The sequence below is a fragment of the Caloenas nicobarica genome, chromosome 5 (assembly GCF_036013445.1).
Source record: "Caloenas nicobarica isolate bCalNic1 chromosome 5, bCalNic1.hap1, whole genome shotgun sequence".
NCBI lineage: Eukaryota > Metazoa > Chordata > Aves > Columbiformes > Columbidae > Caloenas > Caloenas nicobarica.
This window is the reverse complement of record NC_088249.1, coordinates 28,702,546-28,721,551: the sequence shown is the minus strand read 5'-3', so window position 1 is coordinate 28,721,551 and position 19,006 is coordinate 28,702,546. Positions and strand designations below refer to the sequence as shown.

Here is a 19,006-nt window from a genome sequence, read left to right as displayed (position 1 = left end):
CACCACAGAAAACATCATCAGTCTTATTGTCTGCATCTCTCTGAAGGACTGTCAAGGCTCTTCATATTCCTTCACGTGTTTCAATTGCTTTGGATCTTCATTTCAGGAGAAGTGGATACGCATTCTGGTCAAGTTTGTCAGGACTGTTCCTTTACCTATCTTATTATTTCTGTTGAATAACTCTTTCTGTTTGTTGCATATACATTTCCTGTTGTATTATCTGTTGCTTCTAGCATTTTCTGGTCTTGTGAAATCAATATAGTAAATGATTAGAAGAAGAAATTGTGTTGTAGAAAAAATATTTTTGAATGCATGTTTAAATATTGTGATTGGTTTTTTGTTATTGTTGTTTTTGTTTGCCTAGTGTAAGTGTTGGTTTGTTTGTTTCCTATCTTTCCTGTCAGGATTCTGTAGTTTACCAGCATTCTGCTGTATGTACTCCATCTGGCCAAAGATTTGGTGGTGATGTATTGCGTTTGTGTGTGTGTGGTTGGAGATGAGAGTACTGTAGAAAATTGATCCTGGTATGAGAAGAGTTCAAAGTGTGGTCTTGAAAGAAGTTTCTAATTTATTGAAACTCTTATTGTTTTCAGCTGTGGAAGTGGAATAAAATTAATGGTTGGTGTTCTTGCTCATATTTCGTTAATCTTGCAGTTTGAGGAAGATAAAACTACTGATACTACCAATGACCTTGGCCTTCAGACATTTCTAGCAAAGACTAACGGGCTGAGATTTTTCATTATTGTTCAGGAGAGCTGATAAAGTCAACACATGGTCAAATGTATCTCAGTTCTATTAACTGTGTTTTAATTTTTTTTTTTCTCTTGCATGCTTTTATTCTGTATGTCGAATGTCCTATTATTGAAAGTCCCCCTTTCAAGGTAGGGGCCAAAATCCACCTATTCGCCTGACCAACCCAGACATGGCTCTGGGCTTTGGCAAAGGTGATAATAGTATTTATGGTTCTTGTTCAGGATCAGCGTCACGGTTTTTTATTCTAGGCCTTCTCTACATTTTAAAATATTCTGATAAATAGTCATAAACTGATTATTCACTTGTATTGAGATGTGAGTATTGAAAGTTATCTTTCAGAGCCAGTGCATCTTGGTTATCTACAGGTGTTTCATTGATGATGTGGATTAGCCATGTCAGAGACGTAGATACACTCAGCTGGCTCTGTACATTTCTGATTTTGGGCCAAGATTTATTTGTATTGTTAGCTAAACGTTCTGAGAATTCAGCTGCGCTCTTCCTAGGGCCAGTTTGGATTTGGAAGTTACAAAGTCCAAACTAATGAACCTTCCCAGACTTGTACTGGTTTCAAGAAGACTGACTCTGATCTCCCTGTACATCATTCTTGATGTCAGTCGGCTGGTTTAGACTGGGTGGAGATATTGTGGTGACGTTTCTTGGAGCCTGCTATGAAGTTTTAAAAAGTAATTAAAAGTTGTATTGAACTTCTGGAATGTATATGCCCTGCTCTCCTGCACTCCTGGTTATGGGAACTTACTAGTTAGGGCCAACATGAATATTTAGGGTCAGGTTAGGTCCTATGCTGCATCTCTACACCCTCTTGGAACTGATGGTAATACAAATAACAGAATGCAAGAATCAGCTGGATTCAACAGAGAACATGAGGTGTCCAGCTGGGTATCCAGCTAAAAACCTCAGTTATTTCCACTGTAACCATCTTCCTCTTTTCCTTTCAATAGCTGAATATCCTTTATTGAAGAAGCATTGTGGATCATACTTTCATTTTTACAGGGGGTAATTGTATGGGAAGAAGATAGATGTATAAAGTGGTTTTGAGGCTGTGAGGGGTAACTTGCTGCTTTCTTTGTGCCTCTTCAGACATGAGCTGCAGTTGATTTTATATATATATATTTTTTATTTTTTATCACTAGTTTGCTTGTTTTTTCTCCTTATCTGTGATTTGTAGATTGATCTCCCAAGTTTCAGAGGACGAATTTTCCTCTGATTGATTCAGGGAACAGTTAATCAAGCATCTGTTTAAAGAGCAAACTGAAGAATAAAATCCATATGCTTTATCAGCTTAGGAGTAAACAGAGGCTGTGTGCTTCTTAGGGAAAGCTGTACAATTTTTCCCTGTTAACCTCATCACCATGTTGTTTAAAGGAACTTACCTTTATCAATACTAAATTCGTTAAGCTGGGAATCTGGCTCCCCAGCTTGTTCTCAGTACCTCCATGCTCTTCCATGAGAACAAGGCTGACCCCAGCTTGTCTGTCTCAAGAGGTTCTATGGACTGACCTACAGCAATGTGTAAAAAAAGCAAAAGCTATTACCATGTTACCCAAGAAAGGGGGATGTGTGTGTGTGTTTGTTTTTTAAAAATGTATTTTAAAACACATTACTCCTTGGAGTACAACAATTACTATTTGGTTATACTGAAGCTTCTAGGAGGCCTTCCAACGTAATTGAAGCTGGCGAGCCATGAAAAGATACCATTTCTTGCATGTGCTACCTGTAAACAAACTCACAGTCTTTAATTGCTTCATCCCTTTTTTTTTCCCTGTTCCTTTAGTTACAGTTGCTTTCAAGGTAGATAAGTCTTTGTTTACTGACATAAAAATCAATTGCGAAGCATGCGTTGCACCTTCTGCCAGAAAATATCCACATTTAATATATCACAAGAAATCAAAAAGAGGTGTATGATCATCTATCTGGTCATTGTACTTCAATAGTTTAGATCAATACTTAATCTCTGAAGTTTTTAGAACATTCACTAGAGACTGTGGTGAAGGTTACCTGTGGTAGGGTTATTTTAGTTTTGTAGTATGCACTAGTTGCAAGTCAAGCAGGTACTTCAATGTTTTCTGAATGTTATCCTTTGCCAAAATACTTAGACTGTATTTTTATTTTGTGTGTCCTCTAGAAACTTAGAGTCTGCAAGTTTTTGCAGATTAGCTTGAGTTTGTTATCCTTTTAACAAACATAGACGGAAATGTGGGTGCTGCTGCACCTAAACTAGGAATATTGTAGAGATGCAGGAAGCTAAGAACCAAGATGATGAATGCAATTATTAAGTGCGATGTATTTATATTATATTTTCTCCTGTTAGAATGATAACATTCTAAATATTAAGGAATTAAGTTTTCTTGCACTTAATATTTTTTTCTTCCTCTTTCTTGCAGTAAATGTAGCCCTCGCCCTGGCAGCAAATGATTCGGTAGGTGAACATCTAATTATCAGCCTTAATGTGAAGCAAGTGTGTGAGTCATAAATAAAATGGTTACTGCTGGGGGCAGTCGCATACATTAAATCTAAGTATTTACTCTGACAGTTAATTTCTTTATTTGTTTTCCATGGACTTCTGAGTTTATATTAATTTGTTTATATTTTATCAGTACCATGAATGACTTAGTAGCTTTCATCCTTCATATGGGTTTGGCTGTCTCGTTTCCCTTGTGTGTCTCTGAGTTCAACTGCAATTCTGCAAGGATGTGTAGACATAGTAGAGGATGTTTGTACAGGTTGGAGGCAAGTAATAAATAATTAAATTCTATCACTTCAGAGTACTGACTTGGAAAAAAATATAAGTGCTGGATGGTGTCCAAAACAATTTTTTTTTATAGCTGTAAAGGTTTACTTTTTTCTGGAGAAATTAATGTGCAAAAATATTTTATATATAAACAGCTGAGGAAAAAAAGGAACTACATATCTTGCCTAAAGCTTGGAAATATGTTTTTAGAGGGATAAAATATCACTGCCCAGTTTGGTATTGCTCAAACTATTACTTAGACTAGAGATATACAGTGAGAACCATTAAAGTTTAAAAACAACAGGTCTTCCTTATGTCCATCTGCTGCTGTAAACTGAGAGTAGTTCTGTCGTGCACATTTGTTGCCACAGAGGCAAACTCAGAAGCAAGCTTCACTTCCTATGTAGGGGTGTATGAGGCAGGTTTTGTACTTCTAAAGCATTACTTAAAAATGAAGCATCCTTAAGTACTTAAATCTGGTGAATGTAGCATCTTTCCATTGTAAAAGATGAGTCAAAGAAAACAACAGGTAGGAGTGAGGTTTACATGCAGTCTGCATGTGTCCTGTAGGAATTTTGTAAAAGATTAAAAAAATTTCCATAAGCTCAGTCATACTTGCTAAGGAGTATTTAAAGCTGTTATATGAAATAGGTACTGTTTGTAATGGCATCTGATCTTGATATTTCACAGTTTTTAATTCTGTGTTTTAAATAGGATGCTGGAATAATTTGATTTCAGAGAAAATTCTGTCATCTTGAAAAGCAAAACTGCTTGAATGGTTCCTTCTAATTAACTTTAAAACATGGCATTTGCTGTAATACTTCTACAAAAAGAATGTGATCCTGCAATGTAATCTGTATTGCAGCATGGTCATTGAGTAGCTCCATGGAAACCATGTCAACTAGTTGTACATAACTTTCTGTACCAGTGTTTTTAGGATTGTGCCTGATACCTTTCAAATATGCAGTTTTGTGCATTGTTTATATTTAGATAAAGCATCTCTTAGTAATTCTGACATATGCAAATTGTGGGATTTTACACTTTTGTTAGGAGTTAAACAGCTGGCTTTAAACATAATGTGTTACACCACTTCGGTAGTCCATTAAAACACTCGTAAAGCACACAAATAGGATTGACCATAGCCCAGAATGATTGAAAAGGTTGTTGCCGGACTTATTTGGAAAATCAGGGACCAAGAAATAGGTTTTAATGAAATTGAGCCAAGAAAGTTAAGTAAACATAGAATGCACTAGTCAGGTACACCTCAGGAATATGAGGTGGTGTAAAATTGGAGGTCAGTGTCTGGTGGATGTTAATCAATGAAGAGCAGCTGAAATTGATGAAATAGCTGTGACTTGCTTGAACTGATGGTCACAATTTAACAAGCTGCTGCCATGGTGAAACTGTGCATTGATGTAGTTACAGGTTAGAAAATATGAAATTAAGGTGGATTGGATAAGTTCTACTCTAGCTTGTTTGTTTGTATGTTAATTTTTTTTTAAGGTACCGATGACATACATTGTGTTTATGTTTAACCTTTGGGCTTGAATTTGCTTGTATGTTCATTTGTGTACTCCCATTGATTTCAGTTTACTAGTTTTGTGAGTCAGGGTTATGAAATTAGTATCTCTGGGACCTTGATCCGGGCTGGGACTGTACAGTGCTCTGAATTGTGCAGGGATCATTGCAGTGTTCCGTTTTGTTATGGTGGAGGTTCTTTTCCATAACCTGTTGATGCCTCCTGCTGAAGTGAATTTCTTTGACCTCAGACATGGACTGCTTTTTACTTTTAATAACTACTGATTTTGTGTTGCCTTCTCATGGTTTCCCTTCCCTTCATTGCTGTTGTTAAGTTCATCTCCTTCTGAGGAAGCAGTAATGATTCTGTCAGTAGCTTGGAGCTTCAGCAGCCTCCTGCAACTCCTTATGTCTCTTATAAGCAAAATGCAGATTTATAGAAACTGATACTTGATGTACTGTTTAAAGGAGGAAATAAAGACTCGTGAAGAAAAACGGGTCACCATGACAATGAAGGTCGGTGGTTCCTTCGTTAGATGCAGTCACTTTCTGTTACAAGTTCAATGTTTATAACTAGATTTTCAAAGCAAGTAGTATACTGGAGCTAAATGACTTTAAAAATAATGTTGTCTTCTGATCCTTCAAGTGTTCTTTTTCTGAGATTATACAAGTCACAGACTATTGAGAACAACTGTTTTCTGGTGAGGGATGTGGAAGATGCTTTCAGAGGAGATAGGATTAGATTCTTGCTGCTTTCAGTGACAGCTGTGACATCTTATTGTTGTTTGATAGTGTCGTAAACTGGAAGAAGATTAACAGTCAAAGCATAAAGGAATTTTTTGTCCTCTTGATAGAAGAAAGCTTCCTCCCATTGTTTCTTAAAAGTCTACTTCCTAGAGTTAAAAAACCTAAACCAAAACCACACTGTTTCTATAGATTTTTTTTTTTTTTTTAAAATAGAAGATTTTTCAGTTATTGTAGTGAAAGTCTGAAGTATTAAAGCATCGACAGAGTCTTGGACGCTGTCATGGGCACACAGTGTTGTTGGCAGAGCTGGGATTAGAATTCAGGAGTTCAAGTCTTGCATCCTAGTGCTCATTCGGTTTGGCATGTTTTTACCTCATGGTTACAGACTAAATAATTCAAGATAGGATTTCATTTAGGTTCTTAGATACCACATCCAAGACAAAGTAGGTTATTTGGGAGTTCGTAGTATGTTTGGGGTTTTGTTTGTTTGTTTGTTTTTTAGTTGGTTGGGTTGTTTTTGTTTTTTTGTTTTTTTGTTTTTTTTGTTTTTTAACACAAAGCCAGCGAAACAAACGTGGTGGCCTCTTATCCCTTTCTGGAATATTAGGCTTTTGGTACCCCAGGTTACCTGCTGTAGATGGATTAGTTAAGAATTGCATAAGCTCTTGTGCCCGTACCAAGACCTATAAATCTATACAATGTTCTTTTTGTGTTAAGAAATAACTTAAAGTTTTACCCTTGTGTCCTATTTAATTGCTTGCCTAGTTTGACAGCTGATTCTTTTCATTCTTTTGATGTACCAGCAGTTAGTTGTGCTCCCCTAGGAGCACTTGGGAAGAATTTTTGGGTTTTGTGCCAGGACGATTCATATTCAGGCTAGAATGACTATTTATGAAAGCTGCCTGGCCAGAGACGATTTTTCATAGTAGAAACAAGTTGAATTAATAGATGGCAGCAATAACAGGGTAGAGATTGCTTGTTTATGAACAGAGTATTTTCGTGAGCAAACACCAGCTGTGCATGACTAAGGATGGCACAAATCCAGTTGGGAGGCTGCGTGCTTGTGCTGTCACTGTCAGGCAAGCTCCCCGGGCAGATTTAAGTCTTACAAGCAGCGCCTGAGGGAACTGGGGCTGTTTAACCTGGAGAAAGGAGGCTGAGGGGAGACCTTATTGCGCTCTACAACTACTGAAAGGAGGTTGTAGAGAGGTGGGTGTCTGTCTCTCTTCCCAAGTAACAAGGAGAGGAAACAGCCTCAAGCTGAGCCGGGGAGGTTTATATTGGATATTAAGAAAAACTTCACTGAAAGGGTTGTCAATCATTGGAGCAAGCTGCCCAGGGAAGTGGCTGAGTCACCATCCCTGGAGATGTTTAAAACAGACATAGATGAGGGATGTGGTTTAGTGACGGAGTTGACAGTGCTAGGTTAGCAGTTGGACTTGATGATCTTAAGGGCCTTTTCCAACCAAAACAATTCTATGATTTCCTTTGACTCCCCTTTCCTTTCCAGAAGACTTACGTGTTTTGCGATAGGATGAAATGGCTTTTGTGTTGTGAAGGACAGAGAGGAGCAAGAAGTCCATATGGAACGAATAAGCATCAGCAAGTGGCTTCTGCCTGCAGCAGTGGGGACACGTGATTAAAGGCATCAGTTTTAACTATTCCAGCCTAACTCTGTGTCAGGGGATTGCTGAGTCAAGCAGCCCAAGACCAAAATTTGAATTACATAAAGGGCGATTCTGTGGTAGGGAGCGGCCTTTGTTTTCCCAAGCAAACCCGCCGGTTGCTGAGCGGCGCCCGTAGTTCCGTGGGAGCAGCGGCGGTTCTGAGGGGAGGAGGGCGGGCGGGCGGCAGGGGCGCGCTGCGCCCCGCGGGACTGCGTTGCGCTCCGGCGGGACCCGGCCCGGCCCGTGTCTCCTCAGGCCGGCAGCGCTGGGGAAAGCCCGGCGTTAGCCACGTGAAATACACTCACCCGAGCGCTGTCACGGCCAGAATGGCACAACGCGGATTTATTTTAATTTATATATATATTTTTTTTAAAGTAGAAAATTCCTGTGGATATCCGCCTGTTAAATGCATTTGATAGCAAGAAGTTTCTTGCAACTATATAGTAAGTTATAGCATAGATATTATGTAGTTATGAGCAGAGTCTTCATGTGAATTCACTATGGTGATAATAAAATTAGTTTAATTGTTTTAGAATGTGTGTTTTATCAAACAACACACTTTAATTTTAACACTACTCAAAATCCACCCAGCCTATTTTCTTTACATTCCAGCTTCCCCCCTCCCCCCAAAATATTTGGCTCCTGTAATTAAACTATTTGTTTACAGGATAGTATTTGACTGCTGAATTACTAGATGACTTTGCAATGCATATATGTTTCTTTCTGGTAAGGAAAAAATTCCATGTGGTGGTAACAAACATCTAGAAGAATTTAGGCAATAATGGTTTCCTTCACTGACTAATTATAGTGTGAAGGCGAAGTTTTGAACTGTTTGGTCATCCTCCTATGCAGCTTTCCTAATTATTAGGGTTTGATTCTAGGCATCTTTACCTTTGCTGCCAAGAGAGTCAGAAGACTTCAATTGCTATAGATAAGATGTTCATGCTGTTCATGCTTGTTTCTTAATGCTAAAAAGTGTCAATAACACTGGAGATGCCAGTTAGAATTGATTTGGGTTATCTTGCAATGACAGCGCAGCTGAGACAGATCAGCTGAGAAGATGAGAGAATAAAGCTTTAAAAATCTTACTGTTTTTCAAGTAAAAAATGAGTGAAATTAAAAATATTTTTAAACACAGGCCACTTAGAATGTTTTCTTTTCATCAAATAACTATATGCTTAATTTGAGGAAAATAATTTTTTTTTTAAGTATTGCATGTAGAGTTAATTACCTGCACTCTGAGTCTTCAAGTCATTGAAAGCCTAGGGCAGATGTCAGAGATACTGATGTGAAAGATGGAGCATGTTTATATTAATGTGGCATACTGTGAAAGCCAGGAGGCATCTTGTAGAGATGTAGTAGTGTTTGGGATTCTGTTTTGGATTTTGGTAATTTATATTTTAAATGGTGCTGTATTTATTTATTTTTTTTAATAGAATACATAACGTGCAAGAAGGCCAAACAAGTTTGTATTACTGGTATCTGATGATTTAGAAGTCTGACCAGGAGCTACTGCAGACTGTTGTGGAAAAAAGTGCCAGAGAAGTTCTGTAGCTGATGAAGGAAAAGGGTTTTTAAACCAGTAGAAGAGTGAGTGTTTAAAACAAGTTGCATTTCTAGGCTAGAGAGTGAGAAAACTGCAGTGATACTCTTTCAGCTCTAATCCAATTTACAGCTAGGCACTTAAATAGTGTGCAACTGAAAGAGTTAGAGAATTAGGGATTAAAAGATGGCTATCCAGTGTGTCAGTATGTCAAACGAGGAATCCAGAGTCTATACCGATTTTAAGTTCCCTTTTGTCCTATGTATTGCTGCTTGCGGTTTGGGATTAGCTCTAAGTCTGTAATGACATTAAAAGGGTAAATTGAGAGTCCTGGTGGTGGATTAAGAGCACCAGCTTGAAAAATAACTGGTATCTTCACTTAGCAAAGATGGAATTTCTGTCTTTGAAATGGGCTGCGGCTGCTGAATATCAGGAGTGCTTCTAATATCGGGAACCCTTCACCATCTAGAATGACGACAGTTCATTAACCTGTGCCTCTGTCTCTCCCAGGCTGAATTCTGGCTGAACTCCCAGGGAATTCTGGTCATCTGCAGAGTTTACTTCAAAGTAAAATATCATCTGGTAACATCCAGTGGGGATACATATGCCCTACCAAGTATGGAAAAAGTCTCAGAAAAGATAAGCAAAAATGAAATTAATGCTGTCAACGAGTCTCTGGATGTTTAGCAGTAACATAGGCTGTGTTGATTAACAGCTATTTATAGTAGCTTTTTGTGGGCTGATTTTTTTTCCTTTTTTTTTTTTTTCCTTATTTCTGTTGGCATGAAGTTTTTTATCAGGTTTGTTTGTCAAGAAAGCATTTGGCAACTTGGAAGAAATCAATTAATATCACCAGGTTCTCCACTGAACACAGAAGTATGTATGGAGGGGTCCTCTGTGATATATGAATGGAACTGGTTGCATTTGGTTGAAAAACCTGTTAGTGGAAAATGTAGTTGATTTCATAGTTAATATTACCTGAAAGACAAAAAAGGGAACCTACATAAAGAAAGTGTGTTGGAGAGACTAAACAATTTTTAAGTGTCTGCTAAAATAGTTAACAGTAGGAAAGATATGGATCATTTTGTCATTAGCATGGACCCATGTCATCTGTACAAGGACCTTGTATAGTAAAACTCACCTGTGTAAGAGAACAAACATCATAGCAATTGAATAACTTTGAAACTGCATGAGGGAAAGCAAAGGACATTAAGTTTACTTGATTTTTACAAGACCTTTCTCTGCCAGTATATAGAGGGACTGTGTCTGATATGACCTTCAACGGTTTTAATTTTTTTCCCCAAAAGGATTTATTACAACTAATTTCAGAGCTTGAAAATCATTAATTCAGAATAGAGCTATCTTGTACATCTGCTGCTCACAAGGCAGCGGTCAAGTTCAAAGGCTAAACTGAACTTTAATTACATTGAGAATCTTGCCAGAGAAGTTAAAGGAAAGGATCTTTTTAGTGAGGTTATCTAGGCCTGTAATTTGTACACTGCACAAAATGAAGCTATAAGATTCTCATCTTTCAGGGGTATATGCAAAAATATGGTTTTTATCTATTGATGTAGCATTTGGTTTTCTTGTAAATACAGAATCTTGTACCTGGTGACTATGAAAACTTGTTTTCATTTCTTAATGTGAGAGAAGTTTCTAAATTGGCATGAAAACTTTACTGTATTTGTACTGGGGTAAGAGATGCAGTGATTATGTAGATATACCTTATGCTGAATATTTGTCAGAAATCTTTAGACAGGTCTAATTGGGCAAATTAATATCTTGTTGAGAAGATTAATGGCAGTGAAGTAAAAAGTATGATGTAGTCAATGAAGTAGAAATTATGCTGTAGTCAATGATGTAAATAAAAGCAGAAGATGGTGTTCTAGTTGTTAGTTATAGTTGGGGACAGAGTTTTTACAAGGGTGTGTTATGACAGGACAAGGGGTAATGGTTTTAAACTAAAGGAGGGGAGCTTCAGGCTAGACATGAGGAAGACATTTTTTACATTGAGGGTGATAAAACACTGAACAGGTTGCCCAGAGAGGTGGTAGACGCCCCATCCCTGGAAAAATTCAAGGCCAGGCTGGACGGGGCTCTGAGCAGCCTGATCTAGGTGAAGATGTTACGCATGTGTTTTAGGATTTGTTTTAATACAGCAGTTCTTTGAAAGATGTGCTGATTTACATGTGGGCTATATGGATGAAAATGCAATTTATTAAAATTTAATTTAATTTTGTATTTATTATTGTAACTCGTGCATCTGGATTAAACTTCGCTTAGCGTGAGAAGTGTCTGGTGTTGGTAATTCTGATTAACAGTTTCATGTGGTACCATCCGGGTGTATACAAATTATGTTGTCTCTTGGGGATTTAAAACATTGTAAATGCTGCAAGAGCTGATCTGAACTGTGCTGTGCCTGTCTCGAAAGATCCCATGGTACCTGCCATAATGCTTTTCCAAGATGATTAACCTTGAGTAAAGGGTTACTGGTGTTCTAGGAATACTTACATACTGCAAATGCAGGGGTAGTTGAGGGAAGCAAAACTCAAAACCTTTAGCTTATTGGGCCAATGCTTTCTCTATAACCTGCTACTTTTAGGCAGTGTGAACTCTTTTTACCTAACATATTGAGTTGCTTGGTGAGGGAAAAAATACCCTACCTTAGGCTATCTTGAGTGAGGTTCTGCCAGTGATTTAAAGATTTTTTTTTCTGAAAGACCTTTCTCCTATAATCTGGTAAAAAGCACCGTGGCTGTAGGAGCACTTGTGCTGTCATTAACAAGAGTTGTAGAAACTGGAGAATCTGTTAATTATTTTTCTGTTTGAAGACAACTGGTTTATTGAAGCATATCCATACACAAAAGCAGTACCTCTCAGAAACAAGCATCTTTCCTACTTTTGAGGAAGGGTGTAAATTTTTTTCAGAAACTGTCAGGATTATTGTATTAGCTTGAAACAAAGATTAGCTTTGTAATTTGGAGTAGTAGCTGGACTTGCAGCATCCTCCTAGATAACTGAGGGATATTTTTCTCCAGCGTGCATGTATTTATTTGTAATTTCAGGAAATCTGGTACACTCATGGATACACTCCTGCTGACTCCTAGGAATAAGTGGCCTGTGGTGATGAAGATCTTACTATGCCAGGAGGTTGTGAATTCAGTCTAATTAATTTAGATCATCCTAAATCTTAAGTCCCTTTAGGCTGAAATAGAACTGTAGTGAGTTGTAAGATCATTGTAGTTAGTCAATCAGTGGATAGTCACAATCCTTGTTGGGGGGGAAAAAAAACCCTCAAAAAGTTGAGGGAAGGGATGTCAGCCAGGTTTAAAACATTATGTAGGTTTTTCTGCAAATATTTACTTTCATTTGAGAAGTAATTAGGTAGCACAGCCCTTAGATGGTGTTTTGATGGGTTCGATTAGCTGCTGACACAAATAAAGGGACTGAGTCATGAATCTTTCTAATCTGTTAAAATATGCATGTTGTACAAGAACAAAGAAGCTCTCATACTGTTGTTGATGTCTTTGAAATCTAGTGTAAAATGGATCTTTTCAATCTTTCTGAAATTGCAGCTTTCATACACTGTGCAAGAAGTAGAATAATTTGTCAGAGTAACTCCTGAACTTTTTTGTAATGGCTTTCACAAGATGATATAAAGAAAGAAATATTAATGTACCTAAGTGAGATAATCCTTGTAATTACATATGCTTTGTTCTGTTTAATAAAAAAGAATATTGAATAACCAACCCCAAATTTGATTGATTTTTGTAGTAAAAACATGTTTTTCAAAGTAGATAGATCACATACCACAATGCATTTTTTACTTCTCAGTTGTAAAATTTAAGATGCGTTTGGCTTGTATAAGGTAAACTTGACACTTTAACTTGCTCAGCTGTTAAGGGTGTCTTCAGGGTTGACTATCAATAGGTTAAAAAAAAAAAGAGAAGAAAAGAAAGCAACTCCCACAGAAAAGCCCCAAACCAAAAAGGTTATATATGTTGTAGTAAAAAGGGTCAGTCTTGCTTCTCAGGTGTCTAGGCTTCTATGATTTAGTTTCTTAATTGAATTTCAGATTTATTTAAAGTAGTGACCTGAATCCCTGGGTTTTTAATCTGAGTGCATTTCTGTTTAACAAGACAAACAAACTGACCGTGATGCCACCGAATGTACTTCCTGTTTAGAAATCCTGTTCAAGGGTAGAGATGCTGTAGACTTGCATTAAAAGCCTCATTATACTCTTTTTCACACCAGAAACTTGATCATTACCACTGAGCCTTTGGCTTTCTCTCATTCTTTCCCATCAAAACCGTGATAACAAAATGGCTTAATATATGATACCAAATCGTGAAAGCTTTATCCAGAAAACAAGGTGCACAATTTGAAACACCAACAGTGAAAGTCTGATCTGGCATTATTGGAAAAGCTCCAGTTGCTGCCTTAACCTTTCAAACAAGCTCTTAAACATACTTGCTTGCAATTTTGCAAAATGTTGAATACAGTTAGTTTATATTAGAGGAACTTGACGTTTAGCACTTCAAAGTGCTTGCTCATTACTACTTGATTTGCAGAACTTGGTAACTGGTAGTATGTCTTGCCATCTGTAGGAAAAATTGTTTAATTTCTACAAAATATGCATGTATATCTATAAAAAAGCATATAGAAATGAATCTTGTAAGTCTAAACTACATAGTTATAATTTTTATTTAAAGTTTATTGCCTAATGTACCATATGTAGTTGAATAAACCCATTTTTTAGCATGCTTTTGTGTAAATGCATTTGGTTAAAATGTTATGCCTGCTTAATTGGCTTCAGTATTTTCAAGATGTCTCCAAAAGTTTACTTTGGCCACTTAAATGGAAGATAAAAATGGTTTTTTATGTTCCTTGTAGTCACTAGTATAACTCAAATTGCATTAATTTGAATATATTTACAAACATTGCTTGGTTGTTATACAATAAAATTTCTTACCTTTTAAAAAAAGTTAAAATATTATTTCTGCATAAATGTACATGGAATAGAGAGATCATTGCTTATAATGTTTGTTAGTATAAAGTCTGTGGTCTACATTGTAAGAAAGAAAATGTACAAATGAGGATTCTGTGTATTGAGAACCTAGATTTTGTGAAGACGTCTGGCTCAACTAGTAGAGACATTGTTATCTTTCATGCTTCAATTGCAATTTAGAGAGAAAGGAAACAGTGGTGACTTCTGTCTAAAATCAAGATAATATTTTTATTTCTATGGGCAGTTTTAGTATTCTGCTCAACTAATAATTTATAAAGGAAGATAGACATTTTGACAAATACTTTTTTTTGTTTGTTTCCCTACACAGACAAAAGAAGTTGGTTTACTTGATGTAGACATATATGGACCTTCAATTCCAAAGATGATGAACTTAAAAGGAAACCCAGAATTAACACCAAGTAAGTGGAAGTCATTTTTCTTGCCGTCTTTGTACAGGGATGAGCATGGACCACTGATGGGTGCTTCTTCGGTAGAGCACAGAAGGGATGCAAACAGGAGAAGAAGACTTAGTGTATTTTTAAAATTATTTTTAGGAATGAGGTTACTTTCAAAGCTACCTTGTACAACTATGAGCAAATTCAGGGTTGCGTTTTTTTTTTTTTTTTAATGTTGGCCCACAGTTTTTGGGAGTTTCATGGGTTATTACTAGAGACACTGGAAAGGGTAGCTAGGAAACGAAGGTTATTGTCAGTAGTTTTAAATTTGCTATACAGGATGCCACTATAGAAGACATTCAAATTAAAAACCAAAAAACACTAGTCTAGGAAATGAAAGAAGGATAATAACAGTAGCTTGTATAAAATGTCACTGAAAAGATTGTATTTGATCTCTTTCTTCAACCAAACACGCCAGGCCACTTGTTTCCTTTTTATTTGAAGTTGTGCGTTTAGGAATGCAGTGGTGGTGGCTTGACCACCAGAAGGTAAAGACAGTAAACAAACCTCCTATTTTTCCTTCTGCTAGGAAGGATTCTGGTCTGGGGAAAAGTAAATTCAGGTAGGCGAGTCTGGAGAGAAGTAAAGAAGACCTAAAGTAGAAAGGTTGCATTGTCTGTTTACCTTTCAGAGATTTAACTTCCACTCAGGCCAGCCAAGGGTGAAACTGAAGATGACTTTATCCTGATACCCTGTTCATGTGATGTTTGAGTATAAGGGAGCGTGCCTTTTTGGGAGTGGTAGGGACACTGAGGCAATAGGATTTGTTTAATGCTTTGTTTTGCCTGTTCTGTGATAAAGTGCATATAATTATAAAAATTAAAAACGTAACCACAGACAAAAACAGTCCCACACTTTTATTTGGTTTATGTGGCAAGCTTTTGGTAGCAGCAGTGCTACAGGGGTGGCTTCTGTGAGAAGCTGCTAGAAGCTTCCCCTGTGTCTGACAGATCCAAGGCCAGCCATCTCCAAGATGATCACACCACTGGCCAAGGCTGACCCCATCAGCAATGGTGGTAGCGCCTCTGCAATAATGTATTTAACAAGAGGGGGAAAAAGACTGCACAATTGCAGATGGCAGAAAGGAGTGAGAATATGTGAAAGAACTCTGCAGACACCAAGGTCACTGAAGAAGGAGAGGCAGGAGGTGCTCCAGGTGCCAGAGCAGAGATTCCCCTGCAGCCTGAGGTGCAGACCGTGGTGAGGGCAGCTGTCCCCCTGCAGCCCGTGGAGATCCACGGTGGAGCACAGAGCTGTCTCCAGCTTGTGGAGGACCCCATGCCACAGCAGGTAGATTTCCAAAGGAGGCTGTGACCCTGTGGGAAGCCTGTGCTGGAGCAGGGTCCTGGCAGGACCTGTGGACCCATGGAGAGAGGAGCCCAGGCTGGAGCAGGTTTGCTGGCAGGACTTGTGACCCTGTGGGGGACCCACACTGGAGCAGTCTGTTCCTGAAGGACTGTACCCCATGGAAGGGACCCATGCTGGAACAGTTGGGGATGAACTGTAGCCCATGGGAAGGACCCCCGTTGGAGAAGGTTGTGAAGAAGAGCCGTCTCCCACAGCAGGAAAGAGTGTGAGGAGTCCTCCCCCTGAGGAGGGAGGAGCTGCAGAAACAATGTGTGATGAACTGACTGCAGCCCCCATCCTCATCCCCCTGTGCTACTCAGGGGAGGAGGTAGAGAAGTCAACTCAAGGGAGTCAGGTTAAGCATGAGAAGAAGAGAGGCATGGAGAGAAGGTGTTTTATGATTTATTTGGTTTTATTTCTTATTAGCCTACTCTGATTTGATTGGTAATATATTAAACTAATTTCCCCAAGTTGAGTCTGTTTTGCATATTACAGTAGTTGCTGAGTGATCTGTCGCGGCCCTTATCTCGACCCATGAGCCTTTTGTTATATGTTCTCTCACCTGTCCAGCTGAGGAGGGGAGTGATGGAGCGGCTTTGGTGGGTACCTGGTGTCCAGGCAGGGTCAACTCATGGCAATGCTGTAACACCTGGCCTACATATTAAAAAGTACTAGGATCCTACTGAAGAAAGTACAAACTAGCAATACTTGTTGACAGGGAGGGACCAAGGATATGTACCAGATGAAACAGGACATAAAAGGACGTCAGTGAAATATTAAGCTTTTCAATGTCCATTAATGATTGTGGACAGCAATGACTAGGTAAAAAGGAAGTTAAATATTCCTTCCACTTCCTTTCATGCCGTGATCTTTTTGTATCACAGAATAGTTGGAAGGGATCTTCAAAGATCACCTAGTCCAACCCGCCTGCAAAGAGCAGGGACGTCTTCAACTAGATCAGGTTGCTCAGAGCCCTGTCCAGCCTGGCCTTGGATGTTTCCAGTGTTGGGGCATCTACCACCTCTCTGGGCAACCTGTGCTGGTGTTTTACCACCCTCATTGTAACAAAAATTCTTCCTTTTATCTTGTCTGAATCTATCCTTTTATAGTTTAAAACCCCTTGTCCTACTGCAACAGGCCCTGCCAAAAAGTCTGTCCCCATCTTCCTTATAGGTGCCTTTTAAGTACTGAAAGGCTGCAATAAGGTCTGGACGGACTGTTCTCTCTTCCAGGCTGAACAACCCCAACTCTCTCAGCCTGTCCTCACAGGAGGGGTGTTCCAGTCCTCTACAGCTCCTGTGCTGTTGTTGTAGAATGTGCATTTGTAAGTGATGTTAATTTGTGCAGGTGTATGGGTGTTGCAGTGGTGGTTGTTCTATGCATTCTCGCTTGGTATGAGGCATGCAGAATGAAACAGTGCCAATATCTTTAAAGGGAGGTTATTGAGCTTGCAACATTAGCCTCTGAAAAATTAAGTGGCAAACTGAAGATTTCTTAATTCTGTCTCTTTATTCTTATGCCCTGTACTCTGGATAAAGAAAAAGTAATGTATTTCCATGGGCAGATGCACTGAATGTGCTTCTACAGGCAACTGTCAAATTGACTTCTTTTGCATATAAGTACCTCGCTTACAAATATGGGCTTCATGTAGATTAATTTCTAAGAGAGATTGAGAGCACTTGGTTTTATTTGTTGGGGTTTCTGTTTTATTTTTTGAAGTCAAAGGCTAATTCAGTTGTGTAATAAATAACTGAACCCTCTCATTTATAATCAGTAGAGTTTGACTTCCTGATACAAATGGAAGTCTTCTTGCGCTCTCCTGTACTTTGCACCCTGTCAAGGGTCTATGTCACAGGCTTTGTTTTCCTGTAACAGATTCTTTTCTGATGAATTTTGCATTTGAAGTGTGTGATGCAATATGAGCACAAAAGGGACTAGGTTGTGGTGTTCTTGATCTCTTTCCTCTTTGCCTTTTTATGTGATGTTGACTTTTTCCTTTCCAAAGGAGATCAGGTAAAAATTCGATTGTCCTTTTTTTTTTTCCCCCCCTTTGCTATCTAGAAAACTGATTAGGTAAGTTTGAACTTCTTATACATTTTGCTATGTATTTTTTCAGTCCATACCAAATTTAAACCCATGTAATGAGCCACAAATAAGAAGCAAGTTGCTCAGTCTGTTTCATATGGTCATACAAATTACCTTGCTAGGAATGCAAGAACTTAAGAGTATATTCAGTCAGATATTAGGGCAGCTCAATTTTGTTTGTATATAAATTTTAGTGACTGTAGATGTTTTTCGTATACAACTGAAAATTCACTATAAGCTTCTGTCTTCACATGTTTAGAGAATTGTTAAAAATACATAATTCAATGTAATAGAAAGAAATTGGAGGTTTTCCCTGAATTGAAAACGCTGCTGTTCACTTATAAGCACTAACATTTTGATCGCTAAAACGTATTCTTTCTATGTCTGTGTGGAATGTACAAGTAAATATTACCAGGATTTAAGAACATACCTTATTTTTCAACTGACAGAAAATGAATTTGTGTATTTCAAAAGCTTGGCACATTACACAAATCTACTGAGAAACTCATGTTCAGACAAGAACAGAATTCCTGAAATACAAATTCTGTCCACTTCTCTGTGTGCTTGTAACTCTTGAGTTGGCGAAGCTGTAGAGTAACAACAATGAAAGTGCTGGCAAAGTAGCTGACATTAAGATGATTTCATTGTGAAAATGGGAATTTGGAGGGCGTAGGAAGCTTTGATTGTGAACTTGAAGAATTGCTTTAGTGCATGACAGATAGGAAAAGCTTGCAAGGAAGTGATTCATCATAGGCGTGTATATATATACGTGTATAGATATAAAAATATGTATGACCCTTGCATTTTGGTGTGTTGAGGTTTAGTGTTATTCTCCTATTTCTTACTACATTTTCAATAATAAAACAAACTCTGAACAAATATTGTTTATACAGTAACTGGGCAAAATCAGGCAGTTCTGTGTTAAAGATAATGCATTAACAATCGATAGCTAACAATAAGTCAGTTAAAACTTTTTTTTTTTTAATAGCAGAGCAATCGAAAATCGTGTTTGAAGTCTATTGTTTTTTTTGGTGTGAGGCCTGGATTTGAGAATAAATTTGTACGGTAATCCTGGGAAGTTTTGAGCACTCTTGCACCATGATATATGTTTCTTTTCTCACACATAGCAGTTGA

The 19,006-nt window shown here is 38.1% G+C and overlaps 1 protein-coding gene across 6 annotated transcripts in view; it reads left to right on the top strand.

The window, feature by feature from the left end:
* The window catches only part of NUBPL (NUBP iron-sulfur cluster assembly factor, mitochondrial), a 151,590-nt gene that overhangs the window by 2,856 nt on the left and 129,728 nt on the right, over window positions 1-19,006 (top strand). For 4 of the 6 annotated variants that reach the window (XM_065635983.1, XM_065635982.1, XM_065635984.1 and 1 more), the window contains exons 3-4: window positions 3,156-3,190; window positions 14,314-14,404. In XM_065635983.1, the coding sequence (XP_065492055.1) occupies window positions 3,156-3,190; window positions 14,314-14,404 (126 nt within the window). Of the gene's footprint in view, window positions 1-3,155; window positions 3,191-14,313; window positions 14,405-19,006 lie in introns of those variants that run through there. The other 2 variants (XM_065635985.1, XM_065635986.1) reach the window with 2 other exon arrangements.